This window comes from Phocoena sinus, chromosome 16 (genome assembly GCF_008692025.1).
Source record: "Phocoena sinus isolate mPhoSin1 chromosome 16, mPhoSin1.pri, whole genome shotgun sequence".
Taxonomy (NCBI): Eukaryota; Metazoa; Chordata; class Mammalia; order Artiodactyla; family Phocoenidae; genus Phocoena; species Phocoena sinus.
Genome location: NC_045778.1, coordinates 72,524,045 through 72,541,950, shown reverse-complemented (window position 1 = coordinate 72,541,950; position 17,906 = coordinate 72,524,045). Strand labels below are relative to the sequence as shown.

Genomic DNA, 17,906 nt, shown 5'->3' with positions numbered 1-17,906 from the left:
TATGGAGGGACATAGTGGGAAAAGGGGGCCAAAAGACAGGACAGGTGAGACTGGGACTTTCTTCGGCAAGGAAGGAGCGCTCTTAAAGGCCAGTGGGGAAATGAGAGACACACAGAAGGAAACGCATCAGGAAGATGAATCCAGCAGTGGAGTAGAAGATGGGTTGCAGAGAAGAGAACTGCACACAGTGGTGACAGGTCATTTATTTAGAAAAAAATGTTCCCTTTTTGGTTAAACAACAAAACTCCGCAAGGGAATAATTAATTTGCATCCTCTTGATCTGTTTACAATTAATATGGTCAAATAAATGTCCAAAAATCTAAATTCAGCCAAGTTCAAGCTTTGTCAACCCTGGGGATTCCCTAACATAACCACGAAGATATTATTCAACATCCTCTGAGCATCTTCAGAGTCCCTACACCGAATTACGCTCCTACATCCAGTTTGGGATGCGGAACTGAAATTAGCATTTTTTTTACTCACAAGAAAAGAAATCTCTCACAATTTTGAATGCTAAGTTTTCTCAAAATTATAAAATTTGCTTCACTTTTTTATTGAAGTATAGTTGATTTACAATGTTGTGTCAGTTTCAGGTGTACAGCAAAGTGATTCAATTGTACATATAATACTTATATATCCATTCTTTCCCAGATTCTTTTCCCTTATAAGTTTTTACAAAATATTGAGTATAGTTCCCTGTGGTACTTGTTGGTTATCTACTTTATATATAGTAGTGTGTATATGTTAATCCCAAACTCCTAATTTATCCCTCCCCCTCCCCCTTTCCCCTTTGGTAACCATAAGTTTGTTTTCTATGTCTGTGGATCTATTTCTTTTTGAAAATAAATTAATTGGTATCATTTTTTGTAGATTCCACATATAGGCGATATCATATGATATTTGTCTTTCTTTGTGTGTTTTACTTCCCCTAGTATGATAATATCTAGGCTCATCCATGTTTCTGCAAATGGCATTATTTCATTCTTTTTTTTTTTTTTTTTTTTTTTGCGGTACGCGGGCCTCTCACTGCTGTGGCCTCTCCCGTGGTGGAGCACAGGCTCCGGACGCGCAGGCTCAGTGGCCATGGCTCACGGGCCCAGCTGCTCCGCGGCATGTGGGATCTTCCCGGACCGGGGCACGAACCCGTGTCCCCTGCATCGGCAGGTGGACTCTCAACCACTGCCCCACCAGGGAATCCCCATTCTTTTTTTATTGTTGAGTAACATTCCATTGTGTTTGATACATCAGCTGCTTATCCTTCAAGGGGAAAAATTAAATAATTCATATGGCTAAACAAGAAGCCCAACTTCCAAGTTTACATAAGACTAGAAGGAGGCTGGTTAGGTTTGTCTCAGCATTGAGAAGCAGGAATTCCCTTCAAGACCAGATGTTACAGACCTTTCACTTTAGAGGTGAAGCTGTCAAGACCAGAGGGGTTTCGGGCCTGCCACTTGGCCAGTTGGTGGCCAGGCAGGACCATGCTGAATCCACCCCATAACTCCACCTTCTGATGTTCACTGAGACACCTGCTCAAACCCCTGGCTGCCGTGGTCCTTGCCGGGCCCATTAGAAAATAGGTTTGAGCATCATTTCCCTGGTCTGGGGTCCAAGTGGAAAGTTTCTCTAAGGTCCCTCCCAGAGTGAAGTCCCATGAAGAGTCTATTCCCAAACTCTACCACAAGTTTATTTAACTTTCTTGTTCTCAGTTGCTGCTTCTTTAAGGTGGACTGATACCTGCTCCATGCACTTTCCAGAGCTCTGATTAGGATCAGGGGAGATAGTGCATGTGAACTTTCTTGGAAAAGAGTAATTGACGATACAAATATTTCTATGTTAGCTGATTTATCCTCCAATCAACTGTGGATTGGTTTGATATAAGTAGCTGGGGAATAGTTTTTAAGACCCTAGGTTAAGTGCTATTATTCATACTGAAAGCTTTGGTCAGACTTATACGGGCCTGTAGGGTGTTAGAAGAATATGATAATTATTTGAAATATTTTCCATCTCACATCCATAAAGTTTTTCCCAGGGCAGAGAGGAATGTCTTCCTTTCTTGCTCCCAGAAATTTGATTCAACAAAGTTTACTGAGACATCACGCTGTAGAAAGAATTATGTTAAGTGCTGAAGAGGTAAGTGAAAAAAGCCCAGCTGCCCAGAGAAAACTCACGATCCAGAAAGGGGAGGAGAGTTATTAGCATCCCAGGTTGAGAATCAAACACGAAATAACTGCCGACCTGGGCTGATACACACGTGAGAGCACGGGGTAGAGCTGCCCTTCTGAGAAGCAACCGATTGACAAATCAGCCTGAATTTGGGGGCATCGATGCCTGTAACTTTCAGGTTGGGGCTATTTGAAATGACCATCTGTTTGCTCTTAAAGTGCATGTCACACCTCTCCCCATCAGCAGTCACACTGGCCTCTTATGGCACCTAGTTTTGACTAATCTGGAGAATCACCATCCATCCATTTGCCATGTCCCACCGCAGGCTCACCTGGAGTGATTTTCACATAAGCTCACGTGATTCATATTTTAGACCTTTCTAAGTGGAGTGTAAGAGCTCTTTAGCCATTTTCTTTTAATGCTTTTGCAGAAATTTAATTTAATTTTTTATACATTTTTATCCAATTTCTTTGAAAAAAAATTAAGGCACTTAACCATGATCTGATGAGATAACAAAGTTGTACGTATTAGTCTGCCAGGGCTGCCTTAACAAAATGCCTCAAACCACAGAAATGTATTCCCCCAGAGTTATAGAGGCCAGAAGTCAGAGATCAAGGTGTTGGCAGAGCGCACTCCCTCTGAGGGCTCTGGGGAAGGACACTTCCTCGCCTTTTCCATCTTCTGGTGGCTGCTGGCAGTGCTTGGTGTTCTTTGCATCGTAGCTATATCACTGTAATCTTGGCTTCCACTGTAACGTGATAGTTTCCTATGTTTCTTTCTGTGTCTTCTCTTCCTCTTATACAGACACCAGTCATTGGATTCAGGGTCTACCCTATTCTAGTATGACCTCATCTTCATCTAAGTAATGATATTTGCAGTGACCTTATTTCTAAATAAGGTCACATTCTCAGTTTCCAGGTGGACACGAGTTTTGGGGGGACACTTCGGCCTACTACAGTAAGCAAGTGGGACCATCAACAGTGGGACGGGGGAAAGGGCTTGCCAAGTAAAATGAAGAGTAAGGTTGACATCCAGAGTCTGCCATAGACGGTTCCACACCGTGTTAGAAGGTGGGCTGCAGGCTCATGGTTGTAATTCCTTACATGGTCAAGTTGCTATCATCAAGAGCTTGAGCTCTAGGGTCTGACCACCCAGGTTTCATTCCTGGCTGGTTTCACCAGTGTGATTTGGGGCAAATTACTTAATCTTCCTGTGCCTCAATTTTTTCATCTGTAAACTGGGATTAATGGCTTTCTGGGGGAATAATTAAATAATGCATGTAAAGCACTTGGCACAAGGTAAGCTCTCAGTGAAAGCCAGCCATGAAAATGTCGGCTTTGCAAAGTCTAGAAGGCAAAAAGTAAAGGAAGCCGCAAAGGTCTGATGTGGGAGAGGATTTCAAAGGAGTGATAAAGTCTGGCTGAGGAGTTTAGGAAAGCCTCCGTGGAAGGGGCGGCCGTTAGAAGGACTTGGATGTTTGGAGGTGGGTGGGCACATGGCCTATCTAGCAGTCAGGAAAGTGTAGGGTCTGGGGGAACAGGGGCAAGTCTGGTTTGGCTGGAGCAGAGGATAAGAGAGGAGGAGTGTAGGGCTGACTGGAGAGGTTGGCTGGGCCCACCCTGGACATCAGGGTAAAGATCCTGACCCAACTGGCACAAGTGGTTATGGCGCCATCTTGCCTAAGTTCTGATGCCCACAGAGAGCCACGATAGAGGGCACTCCTTGGTCTCTGCAGGAGCCTCAATTACCCCATGCCATGTATCTCTGTATTCCCACTGCTGTTCCTCCTCATAGCTGTTGGTTTTCAAGCCTGTTGTAAATTTTGTGGCTCCGCTTTGATGTACCTCAAACCGTTCCTCATCTCTCCTCTTTGGTAGAACCAGAACTGCCCACCGTTAGGATTTTACCCTACCTCAGATGTTTTATTCCAAACTCCTAGTTTTACAACCCTGTGTCTTCCATCTCTCCGCCCCCTCACTTCTTTATCTATAAACAGGGTTATATATGTGACTTTGTGTCTGGTCCACTGTGACCCCTGGATCATTTCCAGCCTGTCTCCGTGATCTGTAGGCATTCTAAATCTTATCTTGGCCTAACGTGCTTCTTCCCTCTCCGTGGGGCACTGTGACATGCTCGCGTGGTACCGCGCTGTATCGGGGCTGCAGCAAGCTGCTCTCCCCCCGGCCACAGACCATAAAATTAAGAACGGCAAGACTCTCTGCATTAATTTCATTCGCCTGTCTTTAACTCCATTAAAGAAAAGGCCTGTTTGAATCATTCTTTTGTGAGCATATTTGTAAATAATGCTTAAAAAACACTTCATCTAATTATTCTTACCACAGCTGCGTGTTAATAGATTGGAGATGAGATTTATGTTTAGACAGCATTAAGGTACTAAGTTTTTCTCAACAATAGGAGCTGCCATTGACAAAATTAAAACAGAAGACGTAGACCAACGAAAATTAATTTGCAGCAGGCTTAATAGTTTCTCTAAGCAAAGCCAGTCTCTCCTCAGCTGCCTAAGAAAAGCCATAAAAATTTCTGAGAAGAATCTGGAGTTTAGGATTCCACACTAATTGCTTCCCCTCCCCTTTTACTTCATCTCCTTTTCTTGTTCATCTTGACCGCAGAGGGACATGCAGTTTCCATATCCAAGATGCCTTCGGCTCTGCTGGGGTAAGGAAGTCAGGGGGAGGAGGGAGAAGGCCAGGGAACCACATAAATAAATGGGAATTTCTACATGGACATGAGGATTTTCGTTTTCATTTTTTTAAAATGAGAAGAAGGCACGAGTATAAATTCCAAAAAGAGCAATTCATTTAAGTCTATCATTTTTGGCAACACAATAGAACGCACATTGGGCTGAAGAGTCACAAATCACTCCCCTTCCCACTGTCTGTTTTCTCCACCATATGTTGTGGAGAATACAATTCACATGCTGAAGTTTCGCCTCCTTTCAATGTGAGAAAGCATATTGCTATATCAGCAGCCTGGTTACCGAGCCAACGCTTCTTGGAGCGGTGCGGGTGGGAAGAGAGAGGAAGTGGGGAAGACAGCTAACCCTCCAGTCAGAGTACTTATTTTAAAGCCTGGGGAACCTTCGAAATAGTTTGCTCCCCAGCAATATGGACTTGAACGAGCCGGACTAGGTGCTTCCCGTAGTTGACTTTCATTGACTCCCAGGACTTGGATGTGAACTTGATGGGCCACCAGTGCAAACACGCGGCATGGATGTCCCATCATTTTTTTTTTCAGTTGTTTACCATTTTATACACAAGGGTAACCTTCCTTCTCCATAACCTGTGGGATGTGTGGGTCTAAAGTATTTACTTAGTAGAAAGGTTATGATACCCCCCATTCTCCCCCATGGCCCCCCGCCTCATTTTCCCCTCACCTGGTTCTCCACGACCAATCAAAAGTGGGACAACAGTGATTGGTGAAACAGACCAAAGGTAACTCCATGACAGCCTCACAGTTCCAACCTCATTAGTCCTTTGTCGTAGCCCAAAGAGCTGACATACCCACAATGCACCGCCCACCCAGAGAAGACTAAAGCTGTGACAACTCTTCCACGCCATCTCTGTTCATCACCAACAGGATTGTTGCATGCTCTTTGTATCATAGCTTTCATAACCTCTGTCCTTCCGTGTAAATGGCACAGATGGCCCTGGTGAAATGAGGCTTTCTAGAGACTTTCTAAGCCGACTTAGGATGAGGTCAAAGATTTGATTAAGCCCTATACTTTCAGTTATTTAAGAAAAAAACCTATGGCCCCACCAGAAAAAGCTTGAGTTTTCATTTACAACACGACAATGTTTGAAACAACATTTTCAATATTTAATCGATTGCCGAATACAAGTTGACCTGTGGGAAACTTCATGAAAAACAAGAAAAACCTTTTTTTTTTTTTTTTGGCTCTTGGGATTTATAAAAATCACAGGTAAAAAGTGAATTTGATTCCTGAAATGTTGCATCAAACTCCCTGTCTAAATTAAACTGAACAGATGTGGAAAAAATGAGTCAGGGGCTCCCCATATCATTCGAAATGAGCTTTCAGGTTCCGCTTCCTATGGCTGATTTCAGCCTAAGCCGCCTTATTGCTTCAAATCTGCAACTTGATACTAAAAGCTTGTCAGAATTAAGTGCACGCTTTATAAGTTTACATTTTACAGTCTGTTTTTCTTTGATATTTGACAGGGACACAGGTTCCCACGTCATCTGGCCTTGAAGTACTTTTAGAACTTTCTCCTGGACCAATTTGAGGAAGCTCACGATTGCAGTGAGTTATGGGCCCTTAAGCTGCCTGCCCAGCCGCCGGCCGTTGGGCCCACACTTGAGGGCTAACACCTGTTGGCTGGACAGAGCAATTAATTTTTCTTTTTTTAAATGCAGTAAGCCGCCAAAAATCAAAGCTAAAGGATAAAAATATAATTTTACCTCCTGAGCTTCCAGGGGTGACCTTTGATCTCATCCAACGTTTGTGTGGCAGGAGACACCGATCTTAAATTTTCTTTCTAAAGAAGCACTTTGAAAGACACAATTTCCGAGAGCTGGCCGCACATTTTCTATCCTCCGTCATTTCACTCTTGCGTGATTATTCACATGGAGACCTGACTGAGATCGTCACTCAACAAAGAGCCACATCTACCAAGTGTCCCCGCTTTAAGAAAATTATAATTGGAAGCTCTTAAATTATACTGCTGTCCATCCCTTGTAAGATCGAGTGTTATTTCCCTAAGAGGTGACAGTTGGGTGTTCTAGTTGATGATTATAATGTGGCATGTTTTTTCAGAATACGTCTGTACGTTAAATAGATAACTGTGAACTTCAAAGAGCTAAATACCAATCGTGGGCTGGGGCATGGCCACATGGACAGCCTCCCTCCTTCTCCAAACCCTTTGGTAGCCAAGACAAGGTCACTGATCAGGGTAATTTGCAGGAAAAGTCAATTTCTCAAATACTGAAGCAGGTGTTGTGGCACTCTATGACAATTTACTGAATCTAAATTGAGGAAGTTGAAAAAACCAAAGGTCATGATCCACAGGAAGAAAGGAGGAAAGGAAATCTCTTTGACTGTATTTTTAACTCCTTTTCAACCAAGACACACTCACCAACCGAGTCGATTAACACTAAAAACAAATAAATGCAAATCAGAATATCTCACTCCAATCAGCAACTTATCTGATTTCTTTAAGTAAGAGGAGAGGAATTCAATTTTGCTTTGCATTCACAAGGAAACAAGCCCAGTTTATAGAAGCTCAAGATCAGGTCTTTCGGCTCATGAGTTTAGAAACAAAAATCAAACCAAGATGTCAGAACTTTCTGTCTTTAGAAAAATTAGATATGTAGTAATATATATTATATGATATATACTACTTAGCATAGAGTAGAAAGTATAGTGTAAATGTTAAACAAATATCTATAACCTGGATTTTTTTCTTTTAAATGAGCACATTCCCTACTTCCCCACCCTAGGGAAAGAGAACACAGCTGAAATGGAAAATGCTTTTAGGAAGGGAAATGTAACATAAGCCTTAGCATCTGTAACGTTGTTGGTGTAGCAAGGAGAACATGGGATGCGGAATGAGAAGGTTTGAACTTGAATTTTAGTTAATCACTAATTGTGTAATTACAGCTAATCGTTTAACCTCTTTAAGCCTCCATTTTCTCACCTGTAAAATTGGGGGTTGCCGTACGGATTAAATGAGCTAATATATGGGGGCAACATTTGGCAAACTATACATATTAATTATCATTACTAACCTTTAGGGCATTATTATCCTGAAGGATGATACGCACACCACTGGTGTGCATGAGGCTGTTATAAGCCTTTGAGGTTTAAAAAAATGAATCAATTAGAAGAAAAATGTTAAATAAATAAGAGCACAGGTGGAAAAATATTGAAGGTGGCAGGAGAAAGACTGGCATTTGGGTGACTTTTCAAGATTTAGTTAAACTCTTCTTGGGAGGTAGGGAAAAGAGATGGAGCTCCCAAACTCCCTAATAGTGTTTCCAGGACAAGAAATGTTTTTTTTTTTTTTTTTTTTTTTGAAATATTTTTTTAATGCAGGTAAAAATTTTAAAAATGAGTTACTTTTAGTTAATTCCAACATTCAACCTGAGAAGAGAGTACATTTGCTTGCTTGCCATTTCTCTTATTCCAAAGAAAATTCTCATTAAAACAACACTATTCATGTAACCCGAAGATTTCTGAGTTCTAGTTTGTAGGTCAATGATTTCAAGCAATATGAAATGCAACAAAATTCTCTTCCAGCATAATCTGAATGCCTCCCTGGGAACTCACGTCTTTTGTCTAACACGGTGTCGCAGGTCATAGTGTGCTAGCCACAAGTTATCATAAATGTCATGTATGCCAACCTCCTCGCTTTATGGGTGGGGAAACTGAGGACCAGAGAATGGTAGCAGTTTGGTGACTCTGCGTATGTCACAGATCCAGGGCTGGGAGGGGCTTCGGGTCCAACGACTAAGTCCAGGGCTTTTCCTAGTTCCTAAATGTCAAGTGCTCAATGTTCCAGCTAAGCCAGGCGGGACTGTGGAGGATGCCAATGCTACCTGTAGCATTTTGACATTTAAATCTCCATTCATTTGTTTTTTTTAATTTATTAGTGTTAGTGAAAATCTTATATAGAACACAGAGGGCAACCTTAAAAAGCATTACACACTCCATACATTAAGAATTAAAATATAGATTGAATATTACTTCTTCCAGACTCATATTCTCACCTGCTCTTAAATTTTATGATGCTTTAATATTCCTAGTTTAGTTCTGAAGTTACTTTCCACGTTTATGTTACGTCCCCTTGGGTTTAAATATTCTTTCCCAAAGGTGCTTCTTAATCTTAACCACGGTGTTTGCACACCTTCTACATTGATTGGAATATTTTGATATGGATCATTGAAAATTCAGCATACAGAAACATTGGTCTGTAAGGAAGGCAATAATTTAATTGTTGATACAGATTTTTACACTTGAATACTTAATCTGAAAATAGTTTGCTTTTTTATGTTGGTACTCATTGTTTGGTAAAACAGATATTTTCCAGTGGCCATTCAAATAAATTGCTGGAAAATGAATTCTATTTTAGCTATCAGGATACTATGGTCATTTTGGCTTTCGGAAACTAAGTTCCAAACATGTGGAGAGAAATGTTTCCTGCGGTGGTCAGTCTCAGAACATTCCAGCCTTTCACCCACACCCCTGGCACTGTGCCCTCCAGAACTGGATGTCTAGTCTAGAGGGTCATTTATTTTAAAGTTTTTAAAATTACATTTTAAATATTGAAATAATTTTATATATGAAAAAGTCACAATGATAAGACAAAGAGTTACCGTATATCCTTCATCAAGGTTGCCTATGTTCACATTTCACCACAGTTACTTTATCACTCTCAATAGAGAGACAGAGATATATATATTTTTTCCGAACCATCTGAGAATAAACTGTAGACCTGATGTTGCTTTATTCCTGAATACGTCAGTGTTTATTTTCCCAGTATAGGGACATTCTCTTACATGGCCACAGTAAAATCACCAAAATCAGGAACTTAGCGTTGACACAGGACTATCGTCCAATCTAAAGACCTGTATATAGTCTACAGACCTATACTTATTCAAATTTCTCCGTCTCACTAATTTTGTTTCAATATTTTCAATATTTCATGTCATCTTGCTCTACCTGATTTATTGGCAATTCTATAAACCAGAGGCTCCTGTTCCCAGAAAAAGAATTAATTTATTTATTCTAGATATATTAATTATAATAAATTGTTCCTATTGAAGGAATACTCATATTTAAATTTGTAGACCAGGCCCTTTAGAGCGACTTCTAGTGAGTCAATGCAAGTCACACACTCTCTTGTCTCAAAAGCATGTTTTATGTGAAAATTGTGAACTATGGAGAACAGTATGGAGGTTCCTTAAAAAACTAAAAATAGAACTACCATATGACCCAGCAATCCCACTATTGGGCGTATACCCTGAGAAAACCATAATTCAAAAAGAGTCACGTACCACAATGTTCATTGCAGCACTGTTTACAATAGCCAGGATATGGAAGCAACCTAAGTGTCCATCGACAGATGAACGGATAAAGAAGATGTGGCACATATATACAATGGAATATTACTCAGCCATAAAAAGAAATGAAATTGAGTTCTTTGTAGTGAGGTGGATGGACCTAGAGTCTGTCATACAGAGTGAAGTAAGTCAGAAAGAGGAAAACAAGTACCGTATGCTAACACATATATATGGAATCTACAAAAAAAAGGTTCTCATGAACCTAGTGGCAGGATAGGAATGAAGACGAAGACGTAGAGAATGGACTTGAGGACACGTGGGGGAAGGGGAACCTGGGACGAAGTGAGAGAGTAGCATTGACATATATACACTACCAAATGTAAAATGGATGGCTAGTGGGAAGGAGGTGCATAGCACAGTGAGATCAGCTTGGTGATTTGTGACCACATAGAGAGGTGGGATAGGGAGGGCGGGAGGGAGGCTTAAGAGGGAGGAGACATGGGGATATATGTATGCATATGGCTGATTCACTTTGTTATACAGCAGAAACTAACACAACATTGTAAAGCAATTATACTCCAATAAAGATGTAAAAAAAAATATTCCCAGCTGAAAGAAAAAAAAGAATTTATCATCATCTTATACACTTTATATTTTGGGGCTTACTTTATGGCTATAAGCACCACACCATGAAGATAGTGATCTTGGACATTTTATTCACTTCTGTTCCCCCAGACCTAAAAATATGCCTGGCATATAAAAAGAAATCAGTAAATAATTGCTGAATAAATGAATTAATTGAAAAAAATTGTGAACTTACCTGAGTGTTTGTGATTTGCAGGGATGGGTTCCCCTTTGCAGGGGTGGAAAGTTAACCACACATCTGCAAGTAAGTGCTTTGGAGAAATAGCTTGTAGCTTGAAGGCAGCTTCCCCACTGAGGCTGTGTTCACTTGGGCAGCTTATTCTTGGAGTTTCGATTTCCTCCGGTCAATGGGACAGGCAAGCTCTTCCTTCGTGAATTACATGAGGTAAATAAAGCATTAGGACTGGGACTGGCCTGTTAGGGGCCCCATCGCTGATAGACATGGTTAATTTCATCATTTGAATGAACTAACAGGCAAATGCACTTTGTTTTGCCTGAAACAGGAAAAAAATTATTTCCAATTCAATGGAAAGCAATTAACACATTGATTTTCCACGGCTTTTGTAAGCAAGCTAAAGGGATCCTAGCCCTCCTCATGAAAGAAAAACTAATTGCACCCTTGTCTTGGAGCTTTCCAAATTAAGAGAATAGATTAAACTAAGAGCACAGAACTGGGACAGGGGCTATTTTATTTGTATACTGCAGTGGATACTTTGCCTACAGTGCATTAAATGATACACCTACAGACTTTCTGATTGTCAAGTCGTATTTCTATTCCTTGCCTAAGAGGTCTTCAAATAAGACAACCTATCACAGAAGCTAAAGAAAATTAGGAAGTACCTTTCTTTCTTCCTTCCTTCCTTTCCTTCCTTCCTTCCTTCCTTCCTTCCTTCCTTCCTTCCTTCCTTCCTTCTTTCTTTCTTTCTTTCTTTCTTTCTTTCTTTCTTTCTTTCTTTCTTTCTTTCTTTCTTTCTTTCTTTCTATTTCCTTCCTTCTCTCTTTCTTTCTCTTAGGAAGAGACAAAGAAGGAACACCTCCAGCTTGGGAATGTGACCCTGAGCTGATTAGCCAGGCAAATAAACAAATACAGTAAAATATACAAATAGAGGTTGCCACACCTGCAGGCATGCAGGCTGGGTGAGAGGGGACCACACTGGCCCCATTTCCACCACCACTGACCATCCCGCAAGTGCAGCTGTAACACCACTTCGCCTGCAGCAAGGTCAGAGTACAGCGGAACAGAAACAGAGGCAGCATTGTGTCTCATGTCCACACGGAATACCATCCAGCGTGCTCTGACCTGCAGCTGCAACACGGCCTCCCCAGAAAGCCATCTGCCCTCACCCATCAGCCACCCTTCTTCCATGAGCTCACCATCCATAAAATGCCTGATCTTGGCTTTTTAAACACTCTTCAATCCTTTGGTGAACGTGAGACTTCTAAACTTTCCTATTTCTACAAATTGCCTTTAAATGAGAAGTTATTTGGCCTGTGGTGGGCACTGTCACCTGGAGCTCAATGAAAGCTATGATTAATGAATGATAAAGCAAGTTCATTGAGCCATGACATTGGTACAGCACTGTCGTAAGCAGGAACTAATTATACGTGGAAATAATCATTCAACCTGAGAAAGGTATTTCCTATTCATTAGAAAATAGCATGAAGAGATAATACTTAGAAAAGAAAGTTTTCTATGTTATTGGCCAAAAGAAAGGATTATTCCATTCTTTATAATGAATTTGTCAGGAAACCTCAAATATGAATTTTGGCTTAGTTGTAGGCTTTACTTTGGGGTGAAACAAAGTGTTACATGATTACTTGATTATAAACAATTTACTGCATGACTAGTTCTTGAAAAATATATGTCTTTAAATTAAAAGTTCTCAATTTGTGTTTCATTACTGAAAAACTTGGTAGGAAAAACATGTTTTCAAGACTATAACACAAGCTTAGGGGAAAATTTTGGTCATTAGTTTTCATTTACTTTCCTTATTGAGCTAATTTAATTATCATAGAGACACAAACATTAGCTCCGGTACTGGGCTTCTCACATCTGTTAGTAAAGATTTGATTAGGGCTACACAAATGTGCTAGATTAAACTATCTAGTTGGTGAAATTCAAGCCACCTGGATATTTTAGCAACATCAATAAGAATAATTCTCTTTTTCAAAATCAGTAAATCCAAGCTATATTAAAAAGAATTAATTAATGAGTGCCAGATAGCGAAAACAAACATTTGACAATGAATCATATTATCAAAGGTTTTGAGGGAGATCCTTCTCAGCTTATGTTTAGATGTCAAATTATATTACGAAAGCTAAACAATCTGTTAAAATGATGTCTTAATGCGATGTCTCCTGCGCTGTACTTTTTTAAAAACTTCTTAAATATTTATAGTAGAAAAAAAGATATGTTGTGTTTAACAATGATAATCAAATCGTAAGACATTTGCCCCAAAATATTGCCTTGGATATTTCCAAGAGCTGTTAACATAATTTAAATCCTATAAGAAAAAGAAACTATTATAAAGTTTGCTTAATGTATAATATGTATCCTTTGAAGCAGCACAAGGCGTAATTCACAGGAGAAGCTCCATAAAGATTTGGGGATTGAAAGGATTTATATATAAATATTAGGTGTTTTATAGAATATATAAGGAATTCTAGAATTGGAGAGGACCCCCAAAATCAACTAGTCCAGGGCTGGCCAACTTGTTCTGTTAATGGGTAGATAATAACTATTTTAGGCTTTGGGGGCCAGATGTGCTCTGTCACAACTACTCAACTCTGCCCCCATGGCTGCAGATAATAGTAAACTCACAGGCATGGCTGTGTTTCAATAAAACTTTATTTACAAAAGCAGGTAGCAGACAGATTTTAGCCCACCTGTAGTATTCTGATGATCCCTCATGGAGCCCAACTTCCGTATTTTGAAGATCAGACACCTTAGGTCCTTTGTGGGAAAGTAACTCACCCAAAGTTAAACAGTAAGTTACACAACAAGTGGCAGAGTTAGAGCTGAAATTGGCCTTTCCGGCTTCCAGGCAGGCACTCACAATGGGCTGAATTAATTTCAGTGACACGTGGACAGGTGGCCATGTCCAAATGGAAGGTCTGCCTCTGTGTTAAAGCACATCCACATGCTTCATGCATTGATGTCTATAGAATTGTGATGTGTAGATGATTCCTCAAGTCTCCAGAGAATAAGTTGCTTTTCAGAGACCTAAGCAGAGTCATAAAGAATATTTTTTGGGAAAGGAACACGAACAGCCTGACAGTTAGCGAAGCATGAAAATGCTTGACTGAAAAACCACACATGGCTTGCTTCCTTAAAGACTATTTCAATCCTGGAAAACTGTTTCTATTGAATATTTATAGCAAATATGATTGAATAAGAAGAATTTAAAGTAGTAAAAACCCTGTGTGTTGTGATTCCAAATTAAATCTTATTTTCATGGTTGCCAATGTTTTGCATTCCCCATGTTTGCATTGTATAAAAAACCCATCTTGTTACAATGCCCTTTTCCAGCACCAAATAATAAGATTTCTAGATTAACACTTGAGCTGCCAACATCCATTTTCTGGTGGGGTTTCCCCTTTTCACATAACTCATTTTCATTTGGAAGGATAGTGGAGGAGATGGGTCCCTAGGACATCCTAAACGGAGAAGTGGATCTGGGTTTTTCTTTGAGAATGTCTGTGGATGTCGCCTGGAAAGGCTTGGTAATCATTGCTGTGAAACTGACAGTCCAGAAAGACATGATTGATGAAAGAGCCAAAATGGACCGTCATTAACTAACTGAACCAAGTAAACGAAATGGAGTTTCCAAGGGGCAGTGGGGCACATTCTTCTGGAAAAGGTGGGCCCAATGTTCAGGATGTGTTTCACCGAAGGGGGCGGGGGGAGTGGAGGGAGCCACTACTTAATGGCTCCCAGCTTGCGAAGGTGAAATAACCCACACTATATAGGTTTTCTTTCTTCAGCAGTTCTGTGTTGATATTGATTCACACGTTTCTCACTGAACAGAAGAAGGTGCATCTTCTCATGTATCATGCATTTTCTGGTCTTGAAATCACAAAAAAGGTTTCTATACTAATAAATGTAAATAAAATTCTGCTACTGTAACTGTTTTCTAGCTTAGGCGTTTTAAACCAAGTCAGTAAATCAAGCTGTATTATTTACTACTTTAGCTTGCGTGAGCAAAAGAAATTGTATATATGCATAAGATAAAATTATGCACTTGTGTAAAGTCATATCTTTAAAAGGAGAAAAGAAATATTAATTGATTTTTTTAATACCTTGTGGGTTTTTAATTTTTATTTATTTATTAAAATTTTTTATTGAAGTGTAGTTGATTAAAGTCATATTTTTATACCTGGTTCTCTTTTTTGATCAAAATGACAGTAGATATTTTATAAATCTTATTTATTTTATTATACCTCATATTAGAACTTTAAAGTAATAAAAAATAGTTTTATAATACAATAAAAAATAAATCCATACAATTATTGACATATTGGAGCATATAATTTTTTTTTTTTTTACATTTTCTAATAAAAAGTTTGTCCTCTCTACCCCACGCCCCCAAAAGAAAAATCCACCAGATTGCTTTAGGTCAAGGATAACAAAAGCATGAATGATTCAGATGAACACCTTTTGAACTTTCCTCAGGAAGATTTGAGTGGTAGGATAACTTAAAATCTTGACCAGAATGCATGCAGGTGGCCATTTCTCGGCTTGAAACATCTTGAAACAGTTTCGGTGCCTGGTAAGGAGGCTCCTGGTGTCAGTGTGGCTTGCCCAAGAGGGAGGGAAAGAGAGTATGCAAATGAGCACATATGCATTAGTTCAAGAGCAAGACTGAGCATCTTAAAGGTTAGAAGCCCAGAATTTCATTACCCTCCTCTCAAAAGATGGCCAGAGTACATCAAGTGACCAAAAATGCATTTTCATTATGTTTTATTAACTGAAGGAATTTTTGTTTTGGTTTCTGTAATAAACTATTAAGGAATACAGGACAGCCTGTAATATATCATTATTCTGCAAGAATAACAAAGACAAACAATAAGCAAACTACTGAATTAGAGTGGATTTACTATGGTTAGAGGTTTACCTAAACGAAAGTCTGTGCCTTGATTTTAAGTGTTAACGGATGAAAATCTTGGCTGAGCTGTCTGAGCTCTTCCTGTTTATAATATAGAACTTGTGACAAATGTGTAAGACTTTGTAGTATACATTTTTATATTAACTTTATTCCTTGCTTCATGTTATAGTCATACCTTTTTTTAAAGAAATCATGTTATCTTGAAGGATTTCATGTATCTTTAGAAATACTTTAGGTCTTTTTTGGAAGTAGAAAGTTATATATATACAGTGTGAATTTTACACAGTCATGGAAATTTAAAGATGTTATGATTCACTGATAGGCACAAATTATAAGAAAACCTGAAGTCATTAGCTCAGATAAAGGATTAGAATTAACAATGGAATTGAACCTAGAGTATAATTAATGAAGTCTGTAATTGTTCTTCCTGTGTTAGTTCATTAAGCCTGACTATCGAGTGGATAGTTGGGCATCTGTCTCTAACATCTGTTGTCTCACTGATTCCCTCGGTTGAATGCGTCAATGCATGGGAAGAAGGGTATGATTTCCCTCCAAAACTTGAACATGCTGGAGAAAAAACAAAACCAATAACCATTCTCTAATATGATAGCATGATAAAGAACCACCTTGGGGGGAGTTTAGCTAACCGAAGACATGTGAAAAAATTAGAGATTATGTTAAATGAGTTCCCTAAATGAAAAATATAAAATATAGTTTTCCCAAGAAGCTTCTTTTGTGCTCACATTAGCTGAATTCAATTGCAATCAAAAACACATATCAAGCACCTACTTTGCACAATATGTTCTTGGCTAGTGATGGCTTTCATTGGTTGAGCACTTATCTTTTTTTTTGAAATTTATTTAATTTAATTTTTATACAGCAGGTTCTTATTAATTATCTATTTTATACATATTTGTGTATATATATGTCAGTCCCAATCTCCCAATTCATCCCATCAGTACCCCACCCCCACCGCTTCCACCCTTGGTGTCCGTACATTTGTGCTCTACATCTGTGTCTCTATTTCTACCCTGCAAACTGGTTCATCTGTACCATTTTTCTAGGTTCCACATATATGTGTTAATATACGATATTTGTTTTTCTCTTTCTGACTTACTTCACTCTGTATGACAGTCTCTAGATTCATCCACATCTCTACAAATGACCCAATTTCATTCCTTTTTATGACTGAGTAATATTCCATTGTATATATGTACCACATCTTCTTTATCCATTTGTCTGTTGATGGGCATTTAGGTTGCTTCCATGACCTGGCTATTGTAAATAGTGCTGCAGTGAACATTGGGGTGCATGTGTCTTTTTGAATTACAGTTTCCTCTGGGTATATGTCCAGTAGTGGGATTGCTGGGTCATATGGTAATTCTATTTTAGTTTGTTAAGACACCTCCATACTGTTCTCCATAGTGGGTGTATCAATTTACATTCCCACCAACAGTGCAAGAAGGTTGCCTTTTCTCCACACCCTCTCCAGCATGTGTTGTTTGTAGATTTTCTGATGATGGCCGTTCTAACCAGTGTGAGGTGATACCTCATTGCAGTTTTGATTTGCATTTCTCTAATAATTAGTGATGTTGAGCAGCTTTTCATGTGCCTCTTGGCCATCTGTATGTCTTCTTTGGAGAAATGTCTATTTAGGTCTTCCACTCATTTTTTGATTGGGTTGCTTGCTTTTTTAATATTGAGCTGCATGAGCTGTTTATATATTTTGGAGATTAATCCTTTGTCCGTTGATTTGTTTACAAATATTTTCTCCCATTCTGTGGGTTGTCTTTTCCTCTTGTTTATAATTTCCTTTGCTGTGCAAAAGCTTTTAAGTTTCATTAGGTCCCATTTATTTATTTTTGTTTTTATTTCCATTACTCTGGGAGGTGGCTCAAAAAAGATCTTGCTGTGATTTATGTCAAAGAGATTTCTTCCTATGTTTTCCTCTAAGAG

The 17,906-nt window shown here is 39.2% G+C and overlaps 1 protein-coding gene across 1 annotated transcript; it reads right to left on the bottom strand.

The window, feature by feature from the left end:
* Positions 1–13,857: 13,857 nt before the first annotated feature.
* On the bottom strand, positions 13,858–14,899 carry LOC116741337 (protein CASC2-like). Its single transcript, XM_032607601.1, is given in 4 exon segments — positions 13,858–13,993; positions 13,995–14,068; positions 14,509–14,578; positions 14,808–14,899. Coding segments are annotated over 4 exon segments (372 nt in total).
* Positions 14,900–17,906: the final 3,007 nt, after the last annotated feature.